Raw genomic sequence first — 17,896 nt, 5'->3', positions numbered from 1 at the left:
CTTACTGATGTAGTTCAATGAGCAAAGCCTGGGAAAGAAACTTAATTGTTGAGGTTGGACATCTGGAGTGTAGAATGCATGAATGAAAGGACAATTTCCAGAAACCAGAAGATAAAGAAGAGACAAAGATTGAGTTTATGTGTTGTATAGTCCTTACAGGAGGAAAAGGATACAAAGACTAAAAGAATGTGGATGAATCAGCATAAAAAGCAGCGCTGCAGCCACTCCCCATCCAGGATCTCTGGACAAAACGAGTTCTTGCTGTGTCCCCCCCCAGAACACACCATCGCAATGGGAAATACAGAAACAAATTCTTTATTCATTTTCCAATGCTCTGAAACCCAGCCAGACCCAAGGCACTGAAACCCACCCACTGCAGTATAATTATTTATACTCCCATGATCCAGCAGACAGACCAAAAAACACAGGACTGCTCTATCCAGGGCAGAACAAGGTTTTCCTCATGTCACCAGTGACAATTCCCCACTTACAGGCAACATATACACACAGCACAGCCAGGCTGTTAATGCTCCACACTAACAGAGGCAGGTTAATATGTAAACACGTTTGTATTTTAGACATTTGGTTTCTTTGTGTTTTAATTCTACTGAACAACTGGAGCAGACCCATGTTCTGCAGTCTCCATTGAGGCTGGCTTTTCCCTGTGCAGCCTCTCACTCTCAGGTTTGCTTTAGTTGGTGCATTTTGCTGGTGAGCACAACAGCAGAGGGGCAGCTGCTCAGGACACAGCTTTTATACCTTTGGTTACAGCATTCTGTGTAAGCTGGGCTTCGCCAGCCCAGTTAGGAGGCAAATGGGTGTTCCAAGCATAAAAGTGTATCAAAAGGGTCAGCCAGAATGGCCACTACCTAACCAGAACATGAACTAACCTAAGTCAATAATCACAGTAATTAATAAGGCATTTGGGAGAAAAAAGAAAAAAAAAAAAAAAAGAAAGAAATCTTTATCATGATTGGGCTCGATGATCTTAAAGGTCTTTTAAGAACCTAAACCATTCTATGATCAGCTGCTTGCCATGACCCAGCAGGTTCCCCAGGCCGCCTTAGTCCTCCCCACCACACAGCCTGAGCAGAACCTTCCTGTAGTCCCCTGAGCAGTCTCCCTAGAGAGAGCAGAAAAAGGAACACCGTTAGTTTTGCAGCTCCGTGGAAGGCAGGATTCCCTTCAGCATCAACGGCTTATTGCAGTGTTCGTGTCCTCTTTGACAACAACCAAGAACATTCAGGGAGGTTTTCAGTACATTAATGTAAAGTCTCCTCAATTCCACCTCCTCTAAAATATCCAAATGCTGTTTTGAGGGTCTCCTTGGTGCTGCTCAGCAAACCCAGGTGCGTGCAAGCCTCCGAGCTCACCTTGATGAAGGAGTGGAGTGATTTTCCATACGTGGCCAGGAACTCCCTCCTGATGTAGAGCATGTCTATCTCAGCACGGGACACCATCACCCGGATCAGCGTGCTGTCATCAGTGCCCAGGCCCTGCGGGGACACAGCAGCAGCTGGGGACACGCAGGGACACACAGGGACAGGCACCGAGCCTTGGCCTTCCCTGCAATCCCCTCCTGACATTAATGCAGGCATCCATCACCAGCTCGGAGCTTCCCAAGGGAAAAGAGCTCCACTAAAAACCTCAGAGCTTCCTGAAGGAAAAGAGCTCCACTAAAAATCTCTGACCATCCTGAAGGAAAAGAGCTCCACAGAAAACCTCTGACCATCCTGAAGGAAAAGAGCTCCACTAAAAACCTCTGAGCTTCCTGAAGGAAAAGAGCTCCACAGAAAACCTCTGAGCATCCTGAAGAAAAGAGCTCCATAGAAAATCTCTGACCATCCTGAAGAAAAGAGCTCCACTAAAAATCTCTGACCATCCTGAAGGAAAAGAGCTCCACAGAAAACCTCTGACCATCCTGAAGGAAAAGAGCTCCACTAAAAACCTCTGAGCTTCCTGAAGGAAAAGAGCTCCACAGAAAACCTCTGAGCATCCTGAAGAAAAGAGCTCCATAGAAAATCTCTGACCATCCTGAAGAAAAGAGCTCCACTAAAAATCTCTGAGCCTCCTGAAGAAAAGAGCTCCACTAAAAGCCTATGAGCTTCCTGAAGGAAATAACTCCACAGAAAACCTCAGATTTCTTTCCTTTTCCCCCCTCAATTAACGCCGTTTCTTTTTCTCTAATTGCTGTCATGCTATTGACTTAAGCATGGAGAGGCAGGGGGGGAAAATAGCAAAATCTCTTTACCTTCATGGATTTGTACAACCTTTCAGCAAAATAAGCAGGTTTGTTCCTCATGCACTTTACTGTAAGGGAGACAAGAACAAGATAATTAAAACCAATAAACACTGAAGGATAAATTCTTCCCTTCCAGCACTTTCTCAGTGCAGACATTATTCTGTAAAAGTGCAACTCAACAAGCACAGTGCAGACATCCAGAGTCAGTGACCTGCTGTCAATTGATGTCTCCATGCCCAGTGCACAGCAATAAAATATTTTTAAGGCTTTAAGGCTTGCACACAGCAAATGCCATCTGCCAAAGCATCCCTTGGCAGAGAAATATAAAGCACAGAGCCTTCTAACCAGGTCTTTGCATCTGCAAAGATTAAAACACTGTGCCTTGTAAAACAATGAGAAAGAACGTGCCTCCTGAAGCTGTGCAAACAGCCAGGGCAAGAGACAGTGTCGTTAATTATTTAATTAGTTTGTAGACAAAGATTAGAAGCAGGGAACTCACCCACAGCTAACAAAGCATCCTCAAGGTCTCCTGACATCTCGGATTTAATGCTGTCTGTGATGTCCTTATTAGCAATCACTCTGTACACATCAAAAACTGGAGGAAGAGTTGGATAACAGAGCCCAGTGAGCCGCTGCAGTGTGTGCCCCCCGAGGGTCACTTTGCAAGATCAAGCTCCTCACAGCCTGCACAAACACTGCACCATTACCACGACACTGTGCTAAATCAGGGCTGCCCCCCAGAAACAATTCATTTTAATTATCAGCTGTCTTGATAATTAGCCTACCACTGCTGCAAGGATTTTCCAGAACTGCTTTTTAATGCAGACATTTTCCATGTTTAGCTCTGTCCCATGGGAGTCACACTTCATTATCTCCAATTCACAGGCTGGAGGAAATTGGATGGGTGTTTTACTGAACTCCCATTTTGAATCAACCGGCCCTGAGAATATCTCTTGTCTCAGGAAGGGATCACAACCAGTTAATGAAGAAGTACAAAGCTCCTACAAAATACTGTCCTCAAAGCAGGGAAAAAGCCCAGGACACCAGAGAGGCCCTACCTCTGAGCAGGTGGCACCTGTTCCTTGTGCAGAGGATGGACAAGAACTTCACCTCATCTGTTCCCCATTTCTTCTCCCCAGCTTCATACAGCACCTGCAAGACAGGAACCAAGTGGGGATAACTGAGAACACCAGGTGTGTATAACGAGATTTTTGCTTCATAGAACCATTTGGGCTGGAAAAGCCCTCTGAGGTCATTGAGTTCACACTGACTCATGTCCCCAAGTGCCACATTCACGTGGCTGTTGAGTCCCCTCAGGGATGGGGACACCACCCCTGCCTGGACAGCCTGTGCCAGAGCTGGACAACTCCTATGGGGGAAAAACATTTCCTAATTCCCAATCAAGCCTTCACCTGGGGCACTGCTGACCAGCACAACTCCAGGTTTACTCATCGGCCTTGAGAAAAAGAGGTCTGCAAACAGCAGGGACTCACCACACATCACACACACAAACCCAGACAGCTCTTGCCAGGAAGCAGATTGCTACACACCTGAGCATCTTGTTGAGCAAGGGCCTCATCCACGAATGTTCCCTCATCTCTGTTACCCTGCAGTAATACAAGGATGAAAAACTCATTTCAACAGAGCAGCTAATGGAAGTAAGTCCTGCAAATTGTCCGTTCAAACCCAGTTATTGGAGATGCATAATGGGATTCTTAACGTTGAGTAATGGGTCACAAATACAGCAAAACATGATTCAGATGTGCTTGTTCTTTCTTTTGAAACTAGCAGCCATCCACTTTATTAAAAAGAGCAAATGGCATTAAGGTGTTGCAGAATGAGGCTTTTGTTGGGGATGAGCCATTTGTCGGTGAGGGGAGACTCGGACACTCAATATGAGTGATAAGCAAGTTCTGTTTGTTGAAGAGAGCATCTGACACTTATACAGCAAATAATAAACTTATGAATATTCTGTAAACTAAGCGATCTATTGGTTAAACTACACTATCAACTCTTCTTCATTCTTTTAAGCTTACATTCTTTATTTCTCACGTCTCTCTGTCTACTTGTTATCATACTCAACTAAACTCAAAGACACACTATCTTACAAGTGCAAAAACTCAAACTAACGATATTCAATACTTTCTCAGCTCCTAATCAACTGACAAGCGAATGTCTACGTGACCTCTGTCATGCAGCCATTTCTCCACATTCAGGCATGGCAGAGCGAGGCCGCTCTCCCTGCAGAAGCTGGCAAGGCGAAATGCAAGGGAAGTGAAAAGCAGCCAGCCTGAAGCACCTCTGCGGGAAATGGATTTACAGAAAATTCTCAAAGCCTGACAGCAGGCTTTGTGAGTATGCAAACTTTGAGATAAGAAACGAGTGAGGGATGTGCAGCAGGTGCTCACCCCGCTGCTGCCCTGCCTGGACTCACCGTGGCCAGGGACACGAGCACCCTGCGGAACAGGGACGAGGTGTCAGAGACGATGTCGTCCTCCAGGGTGGACCCATACTCTGCAGAGCACACACACAGGGCACAGCTGTCACTGACAGCCCACAGAATACACAGAACGCAGGATTCGCTGCCTGGGAAGGCACCCACCAGCATCACCATGTCCAGCTCCTGGGCCTGCACAGAACCATCCACCACGCACCCAAGAACATTGGCCAAACACTCCCTGAGCTCCATCAGGATTGCTGCTGTACCACTGTTCCAGGGAGCCTGTTCCAGTGCCCAGCCACCCTCTGGGTATAGAACCTTTCTCTGATATCCCAACTATCCTAACCTTTTCAAATATCCTAACATTTTCTAATATCCTAAACCGTCCCAGGATTTGAATTGCCTCAGCAGTGCAGCACTGGGAGGGGGACAGGCATGTCCTGCTGGCCACACTGTGACTAGGACAAGCCAGGGTGCCCTGGCCCTTCCTGGCTTTCATCACAGCAATCCAGGCATCAATCACATGGAGTGGTGCAGGGCAAAACTCAGAAGCACAGCCAGGATAAAATTGGTAAAAGATCCACCATGGATAGATGTGGATCCATCTGACAGACATAACCACCCCACCCCATTACACCAACTCAATTTCTAATTGTAATTGTGTAATTGTAGTCCCTGGTGCTGACAGACCCTTCTCCTGCCTCTCCCCACCCCCCTGCACACACAGGGGTGGCTTTGGAGCCAGTGAGGAATTGCAGAGCGGGCTACGTACGGATTTTGTAGTTCTCATTGATGTGCCGGATCTCGGCGTTGGTGCGAGACGCCAGGATTTCAATCAGGCAGCCTTCATCTGTCCCTGCTCCCTAGGGAATCACAGAGACAACACTGTCACAGCCAGGACTCTTGTTTAATAAGAAATTAATAATTAATATACAATTATGCCATTGCATACTGAATTGACCATAAGTCATGCAACACAAAAAGGGATTTCCAAACCTTTAGAGCCCTCCTCAGTTCATGCACGTCATACATGGTGGTAGGAGTCATCAAACCAATGATCACCCTTTCAAAATTCCCACTCAGCTCAGACTTCAAGTCATCAATCAAATCCTAGAAATCAGAGAAGAAAGGAGAAAAAGATGCAGCCTTTGAGAAGAGGAAGAACTCGTTCAATAGTTTCTTTGGTATGAACAGTTACTCTGAAGTGAACAAGAACAAAAAAATCTTGGCCCAGGAAAGCTTGTGCTCAGTGCCAATCATACTTTTGTGGAGACTGGGATGTTCTTCACATTTCACCCAGGTGGTACAACCCCAGAAGTCCCCATCTCCCAATGAGAGGCACAGCACTGCTCTCTGAAGAGCACCTACCCTGCCAATAGTGCTTTTATAGGTGATCAGAACTTGCTGGCGCTGGGAAACGTTCAGCTTGGTCAAGGTCTCAATGATGGCATCTTCATCCGTGCCTGGAAGGAACCACAGCAAACCAGTCAGGCTGCTCGCAGCAGGACCAGAGGCCTGTGTGTGCCATTGGGTGTGCAATGGGCACACAACCTTACACACATCCCTGCACAACCTGGCTCTGATGTGTGCACGAGTGTGTGATCTCAGCCCAGCAGCGCCACACCACAGACACAGAAAACAAAACCTTGACCAAAGATGTTTTATGGCCAAGGTTTGGATTTCCAGTGGGGTTCAAGCTGCCCAATTCCCTCACAAGGCAGTGAGGTGATGCAAATGGCTGAACTTCCCCTCCAAAAAACCACCAGTAAAAACCTTCCCAACCAGCAGAGCTAAAAAAGGTTTAACACCCGTAAAAATCTTCCCAGCCAGAAGAGCTAAAAGAGAAGGTTTAACACCAGTAAAAACCTTCCCAACCAGCAGAGCTAAAAAAGAAGGTTTAACAGTGGAGGGAGACAACTTACCAAGCCCCTTCATGGCCTTCCTTAGAGCCTGTGCTTCTTGCTCAGCACTGAAAGATGAGACACCCTTGACTGTTGCCTAAAGCCAAAGGAGAGGAGTTATGAAAAGCGGTCACAAAGGGAGACATTCACAGAATAGAGCTGAATTTTAAAAACAGACAATTCAAAAGATGCAATCATCTCTTTTGGAAAGTGACAGCAAGTAAAGTCTGCCCTCCAAACATAACTGATTTTATACCAGGTTCCATCCATTCCAAAAATGAAATGGTTTGTTCCAGAAGGATTCCCAGGCACATAAGAAATAAGCTAACAACTGAAAGGAGAAAATGTCTTAATGTGTCTGCCCATGCAGCATCTGTTTTCCAGCTAAATAAGGGCACACTGCAGACATCTCTGTTCAGTCCAGCTTCTTCCCAGCAGTTTTCCATGTAAATCACAGAAGAAGCTTCCCAGCAAAGCCCCATTCCTGACTTCTCTAAGAGCAGTCAAAGGCCATCATTCTGTTAAATAACACACCAGGAAGTGCAGTGTTTCACCCCAAATGGTGCTTCACAAACAGGTTTCTCCTGCCCCTGGTCCATTGCAATTTCTGGGGAAATACACTTTTCTTGCCAAGCTCTTTATGTTCCCAAGAAAATCATCAGTGGTAAAAGTACCATTTAACATTCAATGGGCAGAAAAGTGTTTTCCTGTCCCTGGAAGTGTTCCAGGTCTGTCTGCATGGGGCTTGGCCTAGGAACTTTATCTGGAGAAATTAATGTTCTTTGAATTATTTGAATATCTGATCTGGTTTCCCATTAACTCCCCAAAGGCAAAAAGCCTGTATGTGCGGGCTATTCTCCTCTGCAATGAGGAAGCAGAAAGAAGTGATAAATCCAGCCCCATGAAGGGACAGACAGTGACAGGTTCTTCCTGCTGTGTCCTTATCTGAGCTCCACTCCCCACGTTTATCAGGCCAGGGCAAAGGCTTGGCACAGCCTGGCACAGCAAACACTCTCACTCACCATCCTGCCCAGATCTGCTCAATCTGTTGTTGTCTGTGTCCAGGGCACTGACAGCTGCAATAATAAAACACAGGGAGTGTTAGTTTTCTAGCAAATTATTAATAGAGTACACCTTCCCTCGAAGGTTAATGGGGCTGGTTAAATAACCATCCAATTCTTTGAGGAATAAAGCAGGATTGAGCAGCACAAGTGAACACCCAGGGCAGCTTCCCTGAGTGTCCAGCCCTGCTTTGTGCTGGGCAAAGGCTGTAGTTTTAACTGACAAAACCCTCCAAAACCCCCAAAGCTTCCTTGCCATCTGCCCAGGGTTATTAGTTCACAATTCTGTTGGCAGTCAGAGAGCCTTTGCATGAACACACCCAAATTTTCCTGAGTCCCTGATCCCCTGACAGGGCGCCACGTACCGGACAAGGTTCACTTCCCCACACGTCATGCCCAAGGTTCACTTCCCCACAAGCCAAGCTCATCCCAGCATCCCAGCAGAGGAGTTGGGAAAGGCAGACTCAAAGAGATACCCACATACAGCAATTATTAGTGCTGAGTTTGCCTCCTTTCATCTGATCATAAATCCCAGTCATCACAGTATGACCTAGACCTCAGAAAAGTCATCTTTGCTCTTCTCTAATCTTTCTACAGAAGTAAAAAGCCAATTTGTCAGATAGGCTCCAAATTTCACTGCTGTTTTTGTGATGGAGCTGGTCTGCACACAGAAGCAGGAATATCAGGCAGGCTGGTTGATCAAGACAATTAGAGGGCAAAATAAAGGTCAGTGGGAAGGGAAAGGGAAGCAGGGAAATTCTGAGCTGGCAGAAGGAAACCAAACCATGAGGAGAGGCTGCATGCACTGCACTCAGGGAGAATCCCCTCACAACATCCATTAGCAGCAGAAACACCACACTGAATATTGACTGCAAGCCTGATTTCTTCATCCTGGGAATTGAAAGAGCAGAGCACTGGGAAGGCAGCAGAGCAAAGCACTGCTCAATCTGAGAGCGCTGGTTTGCTCCTGGTGCATTTCTGTGCGAGATGAGCACTGAGGTTACAGGTGGGAGAGCCCAGCCAGGCTGTAACCCCTCGTGCTGGGGCTTTAGATGAATGAAACTCCCCTAAGCCACCCTTTGGCAAGCAGAGAGAGGGAATTGCTCAGCAGATTTTCTCAGCAGCTTAACACAATTCCTGGTGTGCAGCTCAGTCGGGGAAAAACAGCTCCAGGACAGGAACAATATTCACTCTGTGCTTTGGAGAATTAAACTGTGCATGCAAGCGCCAGCCAGCCTGTGCTGTGGTCCTGATGTTATTTGCTTCACCCCAGAATAAAGGCCTGGTTCAATAAAGCTGGCAGAGAACAAGCTCCAAACACTGTGCCCAGGTGACAGAGTGCAAGCGTAGGAGGCATCCCTCCCATTACTCGATTTGTTTTTTTCCATGGATGGTCTTTTCCTGGCAGGCTTTATCAGCTAAACAGTCAGTTTTAGGTCCATATCAAACATCCTCTAAAAGCTGAATAAACCTGATTTATCAGGTAAGCGCTGACACTATTACATGTGCTGGCCAGTTCAAGTTTAGGCTTGCACACAGTCAGGTTTTCCTGGCTATGTTTGGAGCACACACGCAGGAACCACCAAGGAAAGTTCCAACAGGATATAAACACAGAGCTTTTCCCCTCCCAGTTTGAGCTCTCAGCATTGCCAGTCCTCCACCTCGGCTCTGCACGGAAACCCACCGCTCTGCGACCCTTCTCCTTGCCGGGCAAACCGCGGACCTGCCAGACGAGTTCCTGTATTGGGTGCGCGTTTACCCGAGCACAACCCACACCCAGGGCCGGGTCAGCTTTTCCAGAGCTCGGTCCTTGCCTGCTGTTCGGTGTGCGGGATGGGCACGGCTGCGTGCTGGGACTGCGTGCGGGATGGGCACGGGCTGCGCTCCCGGCTGTGCCCGGGCTGTGCCCGGGCTGTGCCCAGGCTGTGCCCGGGCTGGGCTGGGCTCGCCGCAGGCTCTGACCCCAGCAAAGGATCTGCCCCGAGCCCGAGACAGCTGAGGCACCCCAGAGCCTCCCACACAGTGACCTTTATCTGGCCACGGCCCTCAGGAGGAATAAAGCACGATTCTTACAGCTTGGTGAGCCCCATTCAGCCTGTGCGCCCCTGCCATGCCCTCGGCACTGCAGCGGCCAGGACGGGCCAGCCCTGGCACCAAACAGGAACCAAACCCGCACCCGCTGTGCCCGGGGAAGGTCAGCGCCTCCTCCATCCCAAACTGCCCTTGCCCAGCCCGGTCCGGGCTGCCCTGGCCCCGCTGGCATCGCCCTGCCCGGTGCGATGCCGTCAGTGCCCGCTGCGAAGGGGCATTGGCACCTTCCCGGGCACCGCCGTGCCAAGGGGGACGCCTGGCACTCACCTGCTGTCCCTGCGGCTGCCTGGCACACACGGGCAGAGCTCTGGTGGCTGTCCCGGGTGGCGAAGTCCCCGCCCTGGCGACACGCGGAGGTGACGTGAGGGAGCTCCAGCCCTGCCCTGCCCATCCCTGAGCGCCGGGCTGTGATCCAGGGCAGGGAGAAGCTCCCGGGGAGCCTCAGTCACATTACACATTTGGGATGTAACCCCAAACTGCCCATCCCTGAGCGCTGGGCTGTGATCCAGAGAAGGGAGAAGCTCCCGGGAAGGCTCATTCACATTACACATTTGGGATGTAACCCCAAACTGCCCATCCCTGAGCGCTGGGCTGTGATCCAGGGCACGGAGAAGCAGCCGGGAAGCCTCAGTCACATTACACATTTGGGATGTAAACCCCCAAAATGCACTTTTGGGGTTACACGGAGGGAGCTCCAGCCCTGCCCTGCCCATCCCTGAGCGCTGGGCTGTGATCCAGGGCAGGGAGAAACTCCCGGGATGCCTCATTCACATTACACATTTGGGATGTAACCCCAAACTGCATTTAGGGGTTACACGGAGGGAGCTCCAGCATGGGGCACACGGGCAGCAAAACCCTCCATCAACAAGTCCTGTTCCTCCCCCGGTGTTGTTTGTGGGGATTCCTGATCTGTATCGTGCTCACACAGCGCCTCTCTGGCTCTTCAGCATCCTCACCCCTTGTCTAGGAACTCTGCACTGCAAACGGCCGCGATTTCAGTTAGGATGGTTCTTTGCATAGCGATTGTTCATTTTGCCCCACAAATGGCAGTGCCCTCAAGCCAAAACCCTGCAGGCAAAGGGACTTCAGTTTTACCTTCCAGGGTCAGCCATGGACATGATCACAGGGCTGACACAGGGAAATCAGCCTTGCAATAGAAGACATTTGTTTTCAAGTGTTTATCCTCAGCACCTTTGGTCTCCTGTGATGCCCAACGGGCTGTTATTATCACGGGTTTTTTCCAGCTCACAGGACAGCCCTGTCTCATCCCTGTGCCTCTCTGCCCATGCTCCTCTGCTGGAAGGAACCTAAATTTAGCAGCCTGGATGTGGGCAGGCTGTGCCTCAGTGAGCATGTCTGTGTGGGTTATTTATTGCAGCTCCTGCTCCCAAAACAGCTCCAGGGAGCCCAGCACCTACTGCTGATGCACGGGGATGGACCAGGGGAGCAGAAAAGCCAGGCTCAAGCCTCAAGCCCTCTCCTTTTGCACTGCAGAGCCTCTTTCCTTGCAGAACCTGGCGCCTGACCCTGACCAGGATCCAGCGTGGACCAGCACACATAAACTGTTGCTAAGGAGAAACTTTTCTCTTTCCTACATCTGTGAAAGTTTCCATTCTCAGCCCTTTCTCTCACGTCAGCAGTCCCTGCTTTGGGCCCGTTTTAATCCCCCAGCAGAATTGCTGTGTTTCTCCATCTTGCATTGCCAGGGATTTTTTTAGCCTGTGTATTTTCATCCTTCTGTTTGCTTCCCAGTCTCTTCAGCCCCCAGGACTGGGAGGCTCTGTCACTGCAATCACTGGTCTATGCAATAGTAATTATTCAACACCACGAGTTATTAATTTTCTTTACAAATTAGCTAAATATTGCAGCAATCCTCCCATTCATTATTTTCACAGTTTAACCTTTTCTTTCCCCCTGGGAGAGGCGCCAAGTAGGAGGAATATTTGAAGGTACAAAGCGTTTGTGTGGACGTTTTTGGCCACCTGGGGTTAGTCGTGTAAGCGAATTCCATTCAGCAGCCAGATCCTGACACATCACACAGCCGAGTTCCCCGGAATCATGGCTGGTTATGGGTGCTGGCTCCAGAGCCATCCGATTCAGTCACGAATATTTGGACCAGAAAGGAAAACAAAGAGGCACAGAAGCTTCTGAGCACGCTGAGAGTGTCTGAGCTTCTCTGGAGGGTGGATGGAACACACAGGGGGTTTAAGGAACCCTGTTGTACCTTGCTCCAGGAGCTGCTCCCTCCAGGAAGGCGAAGGGCTGTTGCTGTATTTTCCTAGACCAGGTTCAGGTGACAAAGCTTTGTCTCTCCAGGGGTCCTTTGTGCAGGGTCTGCTCAGCTTTCAGCTTTGTCTTATCTCTGAAAGGGTGGAAAGGCTATGGTTATTCTCCAGTACCTCCAGCTGAACGATATCACTGGCTGAGCTTGCATCAAAAGAGGGACAGCAGGGGACAAGCCCGCAGTCCCCCTCAGTGCAGTGACAGAGCACGTTGCTCTTCTGCTCACAGATGCTTCATTTGTGCTGCCAATTATTTTAACCAGCCTTGGTTTAAAGCTCTCGACCCCCCAGACTTTACTCAGTTACACACATGCTTTCCATTCCCATTCCATCCTGCTGTTCCCCCAACTACAAAAGACCTAATAATGAAAATTAAAGGTCACAGAAAAGCAGGGAGGGCAGTGTGCATGAAGTAAATAACTTGGGCTCAAGCAGCAGCCCTTTAGGTAGGGGTATTTCCTCAGTCCCACAATGAGAACAGAGCTGAACCTCCAGAAAATGACAGCGTTTGTTTTTGCCTGAAGGACCTGACCTTTTAAATTTGCATCTCAGAGAGCAAGGAGCCTTGTGCTAGGAGGAGAGATTTCAGTGTGCCCTTTCATCAGCAGGTACCTGCACTGGCTCTAGAGGAGCAGCCTCACCTCACTCACTGAGCTCCAAATTCTGACACCAATGAAGTCATTCACCAAGGGAGGGTCAGAACTTGGCCCTTTGGGATTAAACTGGTGTTTTTGGGAGGTTCGCAAGGGAAATGCTCATTTTCATACCTGAGCACTGGCAGCGTGCAAGCAGCCCCTGAAAACGGGGTTGTGGAAGGGTTGCACAAGCGCTGTGGGAGTGTGTTGGATGCTGTGGCTCAGCGAGTGCTGTCTCCATAGCAGCAGTGCCCGAAGGCAGGGTGGAGGCTGAAAACCAGCCCTTGCTTTTCCAAAGCACCGAGTCCTGTGTGCTTGTAAGAGGGTGAATTCCCATCCCGTGTGTTAATATCACAATAGTCCCAAAGTGAACTACAGACATCCAGGGGCACTTCTGACCCTTAGAGCCAGGGTGTCCTTACCCACTCATGGAAGGTGAAACAGCCACAAACCTGAGGTGTTTTGGGAAGAGGTGTTTTGGGGAAGGCCTCAGGAAGAGGCAGCCTGGAGCTGTTGATCCATGATTGCAGCAGAGCCCTCTTAACACAAAGAGAGGAAGGAAGATGAAACACTCCCAGGCCTAGGTGAGCAGTGCTTATTTGAGTGGGAAAACTGAACTATTCCAACCCACACAAGAAACTGGAGTGTTCTTAACTCTCCATAACCACTAGAAACGCGGCTTGTGCACTCAGCATTATCAGGGGAATGCGCAGCCCTCTCCCTTTTAGCAATCCAGGCAGGATTTAGAACCCTGAGCACAGCATACCAGCACTGCTATGCGAGGCAAAGGCTCTCTGGGTGGATTACATAAACATAAATGTCACACACGGCCAAGAAGGAGCTGGGGGGCAGAACTGATTTGAGAGAACTGTAAGCCAAGATGCCTTTAAAACAAGAGACCACTTGGACAAGGCTGAGACAATGAGCTGTAAGGGGAGACAGCGATACAGGGATGAGACAGCCAGGAGTCCAATTCCCTCTCAAGTGTGCTTCCATCAGCAGGTTCTCAGGGTGGGGATGCTCTGTTCTGCAGGCACACCGGGGGATCCCAGCTCTCTCCCAGCTCCTCACTGACAGCTCCAGCAGCATCTCAGTGCCGGGGGGCTCTGCACAGTGCTGTCCCCCAGCATATGCTGTGCTGACACTGCCTCGGAGGTGCCCACCCACTCTGCCTTTCTCCCACGGAGAAACTGGAGGCTGCGCTTGGCCACGGGCCCAGGCTGCTGTTTGCTTTTCACCACCGAAGCTATAAACAGCAGGGAATGCAAGCAGTGCAGGCCATGGGCGCTCTGAGGGCTTCGCTGGCTCCCTGCGGCCCAAAGGGGAGCAGGAGTCAGCAAAACCCTCCAGAGAGGGAGGGGGCTTAACGAATGTTTGCTTTAATTAGCATACATATCGTTCTGAAGGGGGAAATGAGTAGCTTTCACTTTTTCTTCTTAATTAATATCTGCCTCCACGTAGTTTAATCTCACTTAGCTGCTCTGTAATTTGGCCATGACCCAGCTCTAGGGGATGCAAGCAGAGCCATGACTGCCCAGCTCAGGACGACTTTTCCTGACCCTGCACTTAAACAGAAGTGAGCAAAGGGTGTGGGCAGAGCCGGGTGAGGCACCTCGGGGCAGGAGGAGCCCCAACAGGACCCTAACACAGCAGATAAATCCCTTCTCAGGGAGAACCCAGCCCGCAAACCTCCCTCCGTGCGGCAGCAGCTGCTTTAAGGGACAGAGGATGTTGTGGTGCAAATCCTGCTCCTGGAGGGGCACAGGGCTGTGTCCCACCAGTGCACACAGGGTCAGTCCAGGCCGCTGCATCCCACGGGTGGCAGCCTGCAGAGCTCAACCGGCCCCATTATCTGTGGGAGTGCCACTGCTGGGGATGGAGGATTCCAGCCACAGGGAGCAGAGCCATTGCCGGAGCCACTGAGGATGTCTGTCCTGCAGGGGCAAACAGGAGCACCAAGGAACTGGAAGCTTCCAGTTCCTAACATGTGAAATATAGGTCTGAGTTTTGGGCTTTACCCAGTAAAGCCCAGCTCCATGATAGTGTGCTTGAGAACTGACCTTTTCCTGGGGGTGATGGAGACCAGTGATGGTTTTTCTGGTCATACTAATGGTGTTTGGGGGCCACTACTGCGCCCTTGGGAAGAAATCCTTGAAATCCAGAAAATCACAGGCAGAGAGAGGATAGAACAGTGGCTCTATTCCTTGCTGGTGAGAAGCTTAACAGAGTTTTTTGCAGTGAATGTATATTTAAAGAGACATAGGACTGTGGAATGCATTGGGTCGGGAAGGACCTTAAAGTTCAAATCTCCATGGGCAGGAACATCTTCCACTGTCCCAGGCTGCTCCAAGCCCTGTCCAGCCTGGGTTTGGGCATTTCCAGGGATCCAGGGGCAGCCCCAGTGTGGGGGCCTGAATATATGTTGTATTGTGGGATCTGTGTGGGTCCGAGTTGCTCCAAACGAGCTGCAGCTGCAGGGTCCTTAGCTGGGCAGCAGCTGTAGCTCGTGAAGGTAACTGAGATAAATAGGGGTGGGTCAAGAGCCCAGGAGGAGCCCCTGAGAAGACAGGAAGGACTGAGCTGCAGAGAATGGAGAAGAGCCCCAGCAGAGAGGGAAGAACAAAGCTGCAGTGAAGATTACAACAACTGGTGACCCCGACGTGATGAAGAACGCACAGCCAAACATCACAAGAAGGTATGGAATCCCCCGGACAGCCGAGAGCTGTGGCAGCCTGAGAGCTGGGACTTTGGAATATCAGCCAGAGAGCTGGGACTATAGAAGATAGGACAGCTGAGAGCTGTGGCAGCCTGAGAGCTGGGACTGCAGAATATAATATGGCCTTTGAATTAAGGAGCTGTAGCAGCAGAAAGCTGTAAGAATATGGCCTTTAAGGAAAAGAGCCTTGGAACATCTAAAGACAGCCGAGAGCTGTGGCAGCCTGAGAGCTGGGACTGTATAGGGATATGTATATATTCTGTGTGTGTATCTAAGACAGCTGAGAGCTGTGGCAGCCTGAGAGCTGGGACTGTATGCATATTATAATTGTATAATTGTTAAAAGAAAAGGGGGGAAAATGTGGGGGCCTGAATATATGTTGTATTGTGGGATCTGTGTGGGTCCGAGTTGCTCCAAACGAGCTGCAGCTGCAGGGTCCTTAGCTGGGCAGCAGCTGTAGCTCGTGAAGGTAACTGAGATAAATAGGGGTGGGTCAAGAGCCCAGGAGGAGCCCCTGAGAAGACAGGAAGGACTGTGCCACAGAGAATGGAGAAGAGCCCCAGCAGAGAGGGAAGAACAAAGCTGCAGCGAAGATTACAACAACTGGTGACCCCGACGTGATGAAGAAAGCACAACCAAACATCAAAAGAAGGTATGGAATCCCCCGGACAGCCGAGAGCTGTGGCAGCCTGAGAGCTGGGACTGTAGAATATGTGTATTATAATTGTATTATTGTTAAAAGAAAAGGGGGAAATGTGGAGGCCTGAATATATGTTGTATTGTAAGATCTGTGTGGGTCCGAGTTGCTCCAAACGAGCTGCAGCTGCAGGGTCCTTAGTTGGGCAGCAGCTGTAGCTCGTGAAGGTAACTGAGATAAATAGGGGTGGGTCAAGAGCCCAGGAGGAGCCCCTGAGAAGACAGGAAGGACTGTGCCACAGAGAATGGAGAAGAGCCCCAGCAGAGAGGGAAGAACAAAGCTGCAGTGAAGATTACAACACCCCAGCTGCTCTGGGCACCCTGTGCCAGGCCCTCATCCCCCTCACAGGGCACAATCCCTTTCTTATATCTAATCTGAATATCCCCTCCCGTACTTTGAAACAGTAACCCCCATCACTGCGTAAAAAGGGCTCTCGCAGCATCCTTATCAAGATAAGCACTGGGGCCTGATTAAACCTCATTATTACGGCGGATTCCGGAGAAGCCGTGCCAGCTCCGCTCTCCATCGCTGCCGCTCCCGAGCTCTCCAGAAGGGGCCAGTGCGGCCTCGCCTTTGGGGCCGCAGGATCCCTGCCCAGGCCTGCGCTCTTATTTAGAAAACGCTGAGCTGTCCGGAAAGTTTGATGGAGAGGGATGCAGCTGTAGGAATGTGCTTCTTCCTGGGGATTTGAGTGCATTTTCTGAGCGGCGCAGGAGGAGCGGGGATGGGGCAGGCAAGGCGCAGGGAAGCAGCTCCGCCGACCGCGCTGGGATATTTTAAACCTTGCGTCATGGGATTTCAGCAGCTTAAAATGCAGCGTTTGGGATTGAGTGCATTAGTCAGAGGCTCCTCTCTGCAGCACAGCAGGCCTGGAGCGGCTGTGGCACGGGAGAGGCACCAGGCCCTGCGTGTGCTGTGTCCCCTTTTTCCCTTTGGGGCTCAGCTCCCCCTGATCCCTCTGAAGGTCACTGGGATTGCAGCAGCCTGGAATAAGGAATATTTATTTATGCTCAGCGTCTGCAGCCGGGCACGGCTCCTGCTTTTTGTGCTTTTGCTCCCCAGAATGGCCATGGTGGGGTTTGAGTGCGTGGGCTGAGCATCAGAGCCCCCGGCGCGCGTGGGTCTGACACTGCCTGCACTGCACTGCAGGTACGCTTAAAAAAAGCCCTCAGAGCCAGGGAGGAGGCTCAGCAGTGCATCTGCAGCTCTCTGCATGCAGTGGCTTTTATCTTCTTTACTTGGAAATGACTCATTTCCCTGTACTCTACGGAGATGCCCAATTTCCTTGGAAATGGTTCAGTTCTGCAGAGTCCCCAGAAATCCCCAGTGACGGGGCCCAGTTTTTGCCCTGGGTGTTTTACCTGGCTTGAGAGATGCCTGGGGATTTTCACAGGTTAGAGAAATTTAAAAAATAATTTAAAATAATGGACAGAAGCAACTGAGACTTTACTCAGCTCGTATTTATTCCAAAGGGCACGTGAACCTTCTGTACTGAGCTCTGGCAGTTAATTCATCACAGAGCCCCAAAGCACAGCCAAGCATGTTTCATGCAGATTGAAGGCTGCAAATGAAAAAGGGCTGTTTGCACACGTGTGCTGGCTGCAATCACTGCAGCTCCAGCTGCGTGCACTGGGGCTGTACTTGGAAATGAGGGGCAGCCAGCAGCCACCCTACAAATTATGGGTGGCTGAAGGTGGTCAGAAGAGGACTTTGGGGCCCATACCTTTAAGACCTGCTGAGGATGAGGATGGTGGAAGATACGCAGCATTATCCACAGTGAAGAGGCACAGTGGCTCAGCAGAAAAACAAGTGTAGTGACGTGCTGTCAGAT

At 50.1% G+C, this 17,896-nt stretch overlaps 1 protein-coding gene across 1 annotated transcript; it reads right to left on the bottom strand.

Annotated features, from left to right (window-relative positions):
- Window positions 1-112: 112 nt before the first annotated feature.
- On the bottom strand, window positions 113-10,153 carry ANXA4 (annexin A4). The gene is made up of 13 exons (XM_074559160.1): window positions 10,003-10,153; window positions 7,606-7,659; window positions 6,605-6,680; window positions 6,051-6,145; window positions 5,679-5,792; window positions 5,455-5,545; window positions 4,677-4,756; window positions 3,793-3,849; window positions 3,301-3,394; window positions 2,742-2,837; window positions 2,252-2,310; window positions 1,374-1,496; window positions 113-1,123 (listed from the first exon to the last, which is right to left on the bottom strand). Exons 2-13 carry the CDS (start codon window positions 7,606-7,608, stop codon window positions 1,064-1,066), a joined length of 948 nt encoding a protein of 315 aa, XP_074415261.1. The 5' UTR covers window positions 7,609-7,659; window positions 10,003-10,153; the 3' UTR covers window positions 113-1,063.
- Between the last annotated feature and the right edge of the window lie 7,743 nt (window positions 10,154-17,896).

This window comes from Zonotrichia albicollis, chromosome 26 (genome assembly GCF_047830755.1).
Source record: "Zonotrichia albicollis isolate bZonAlb1 chromosome 26, bZonAlb1.hap1, whole genome shotgun sequence".
Lineage (NCBI taxonomy): Eukaryota > Metazoa > Chordata > Aves > Passeriformes > Passerellidae > Zonotrichia > Zonotrichia albicollis.
This window is presented reverse-complemented; position numbering and strand designations above follow the sequence as displayed.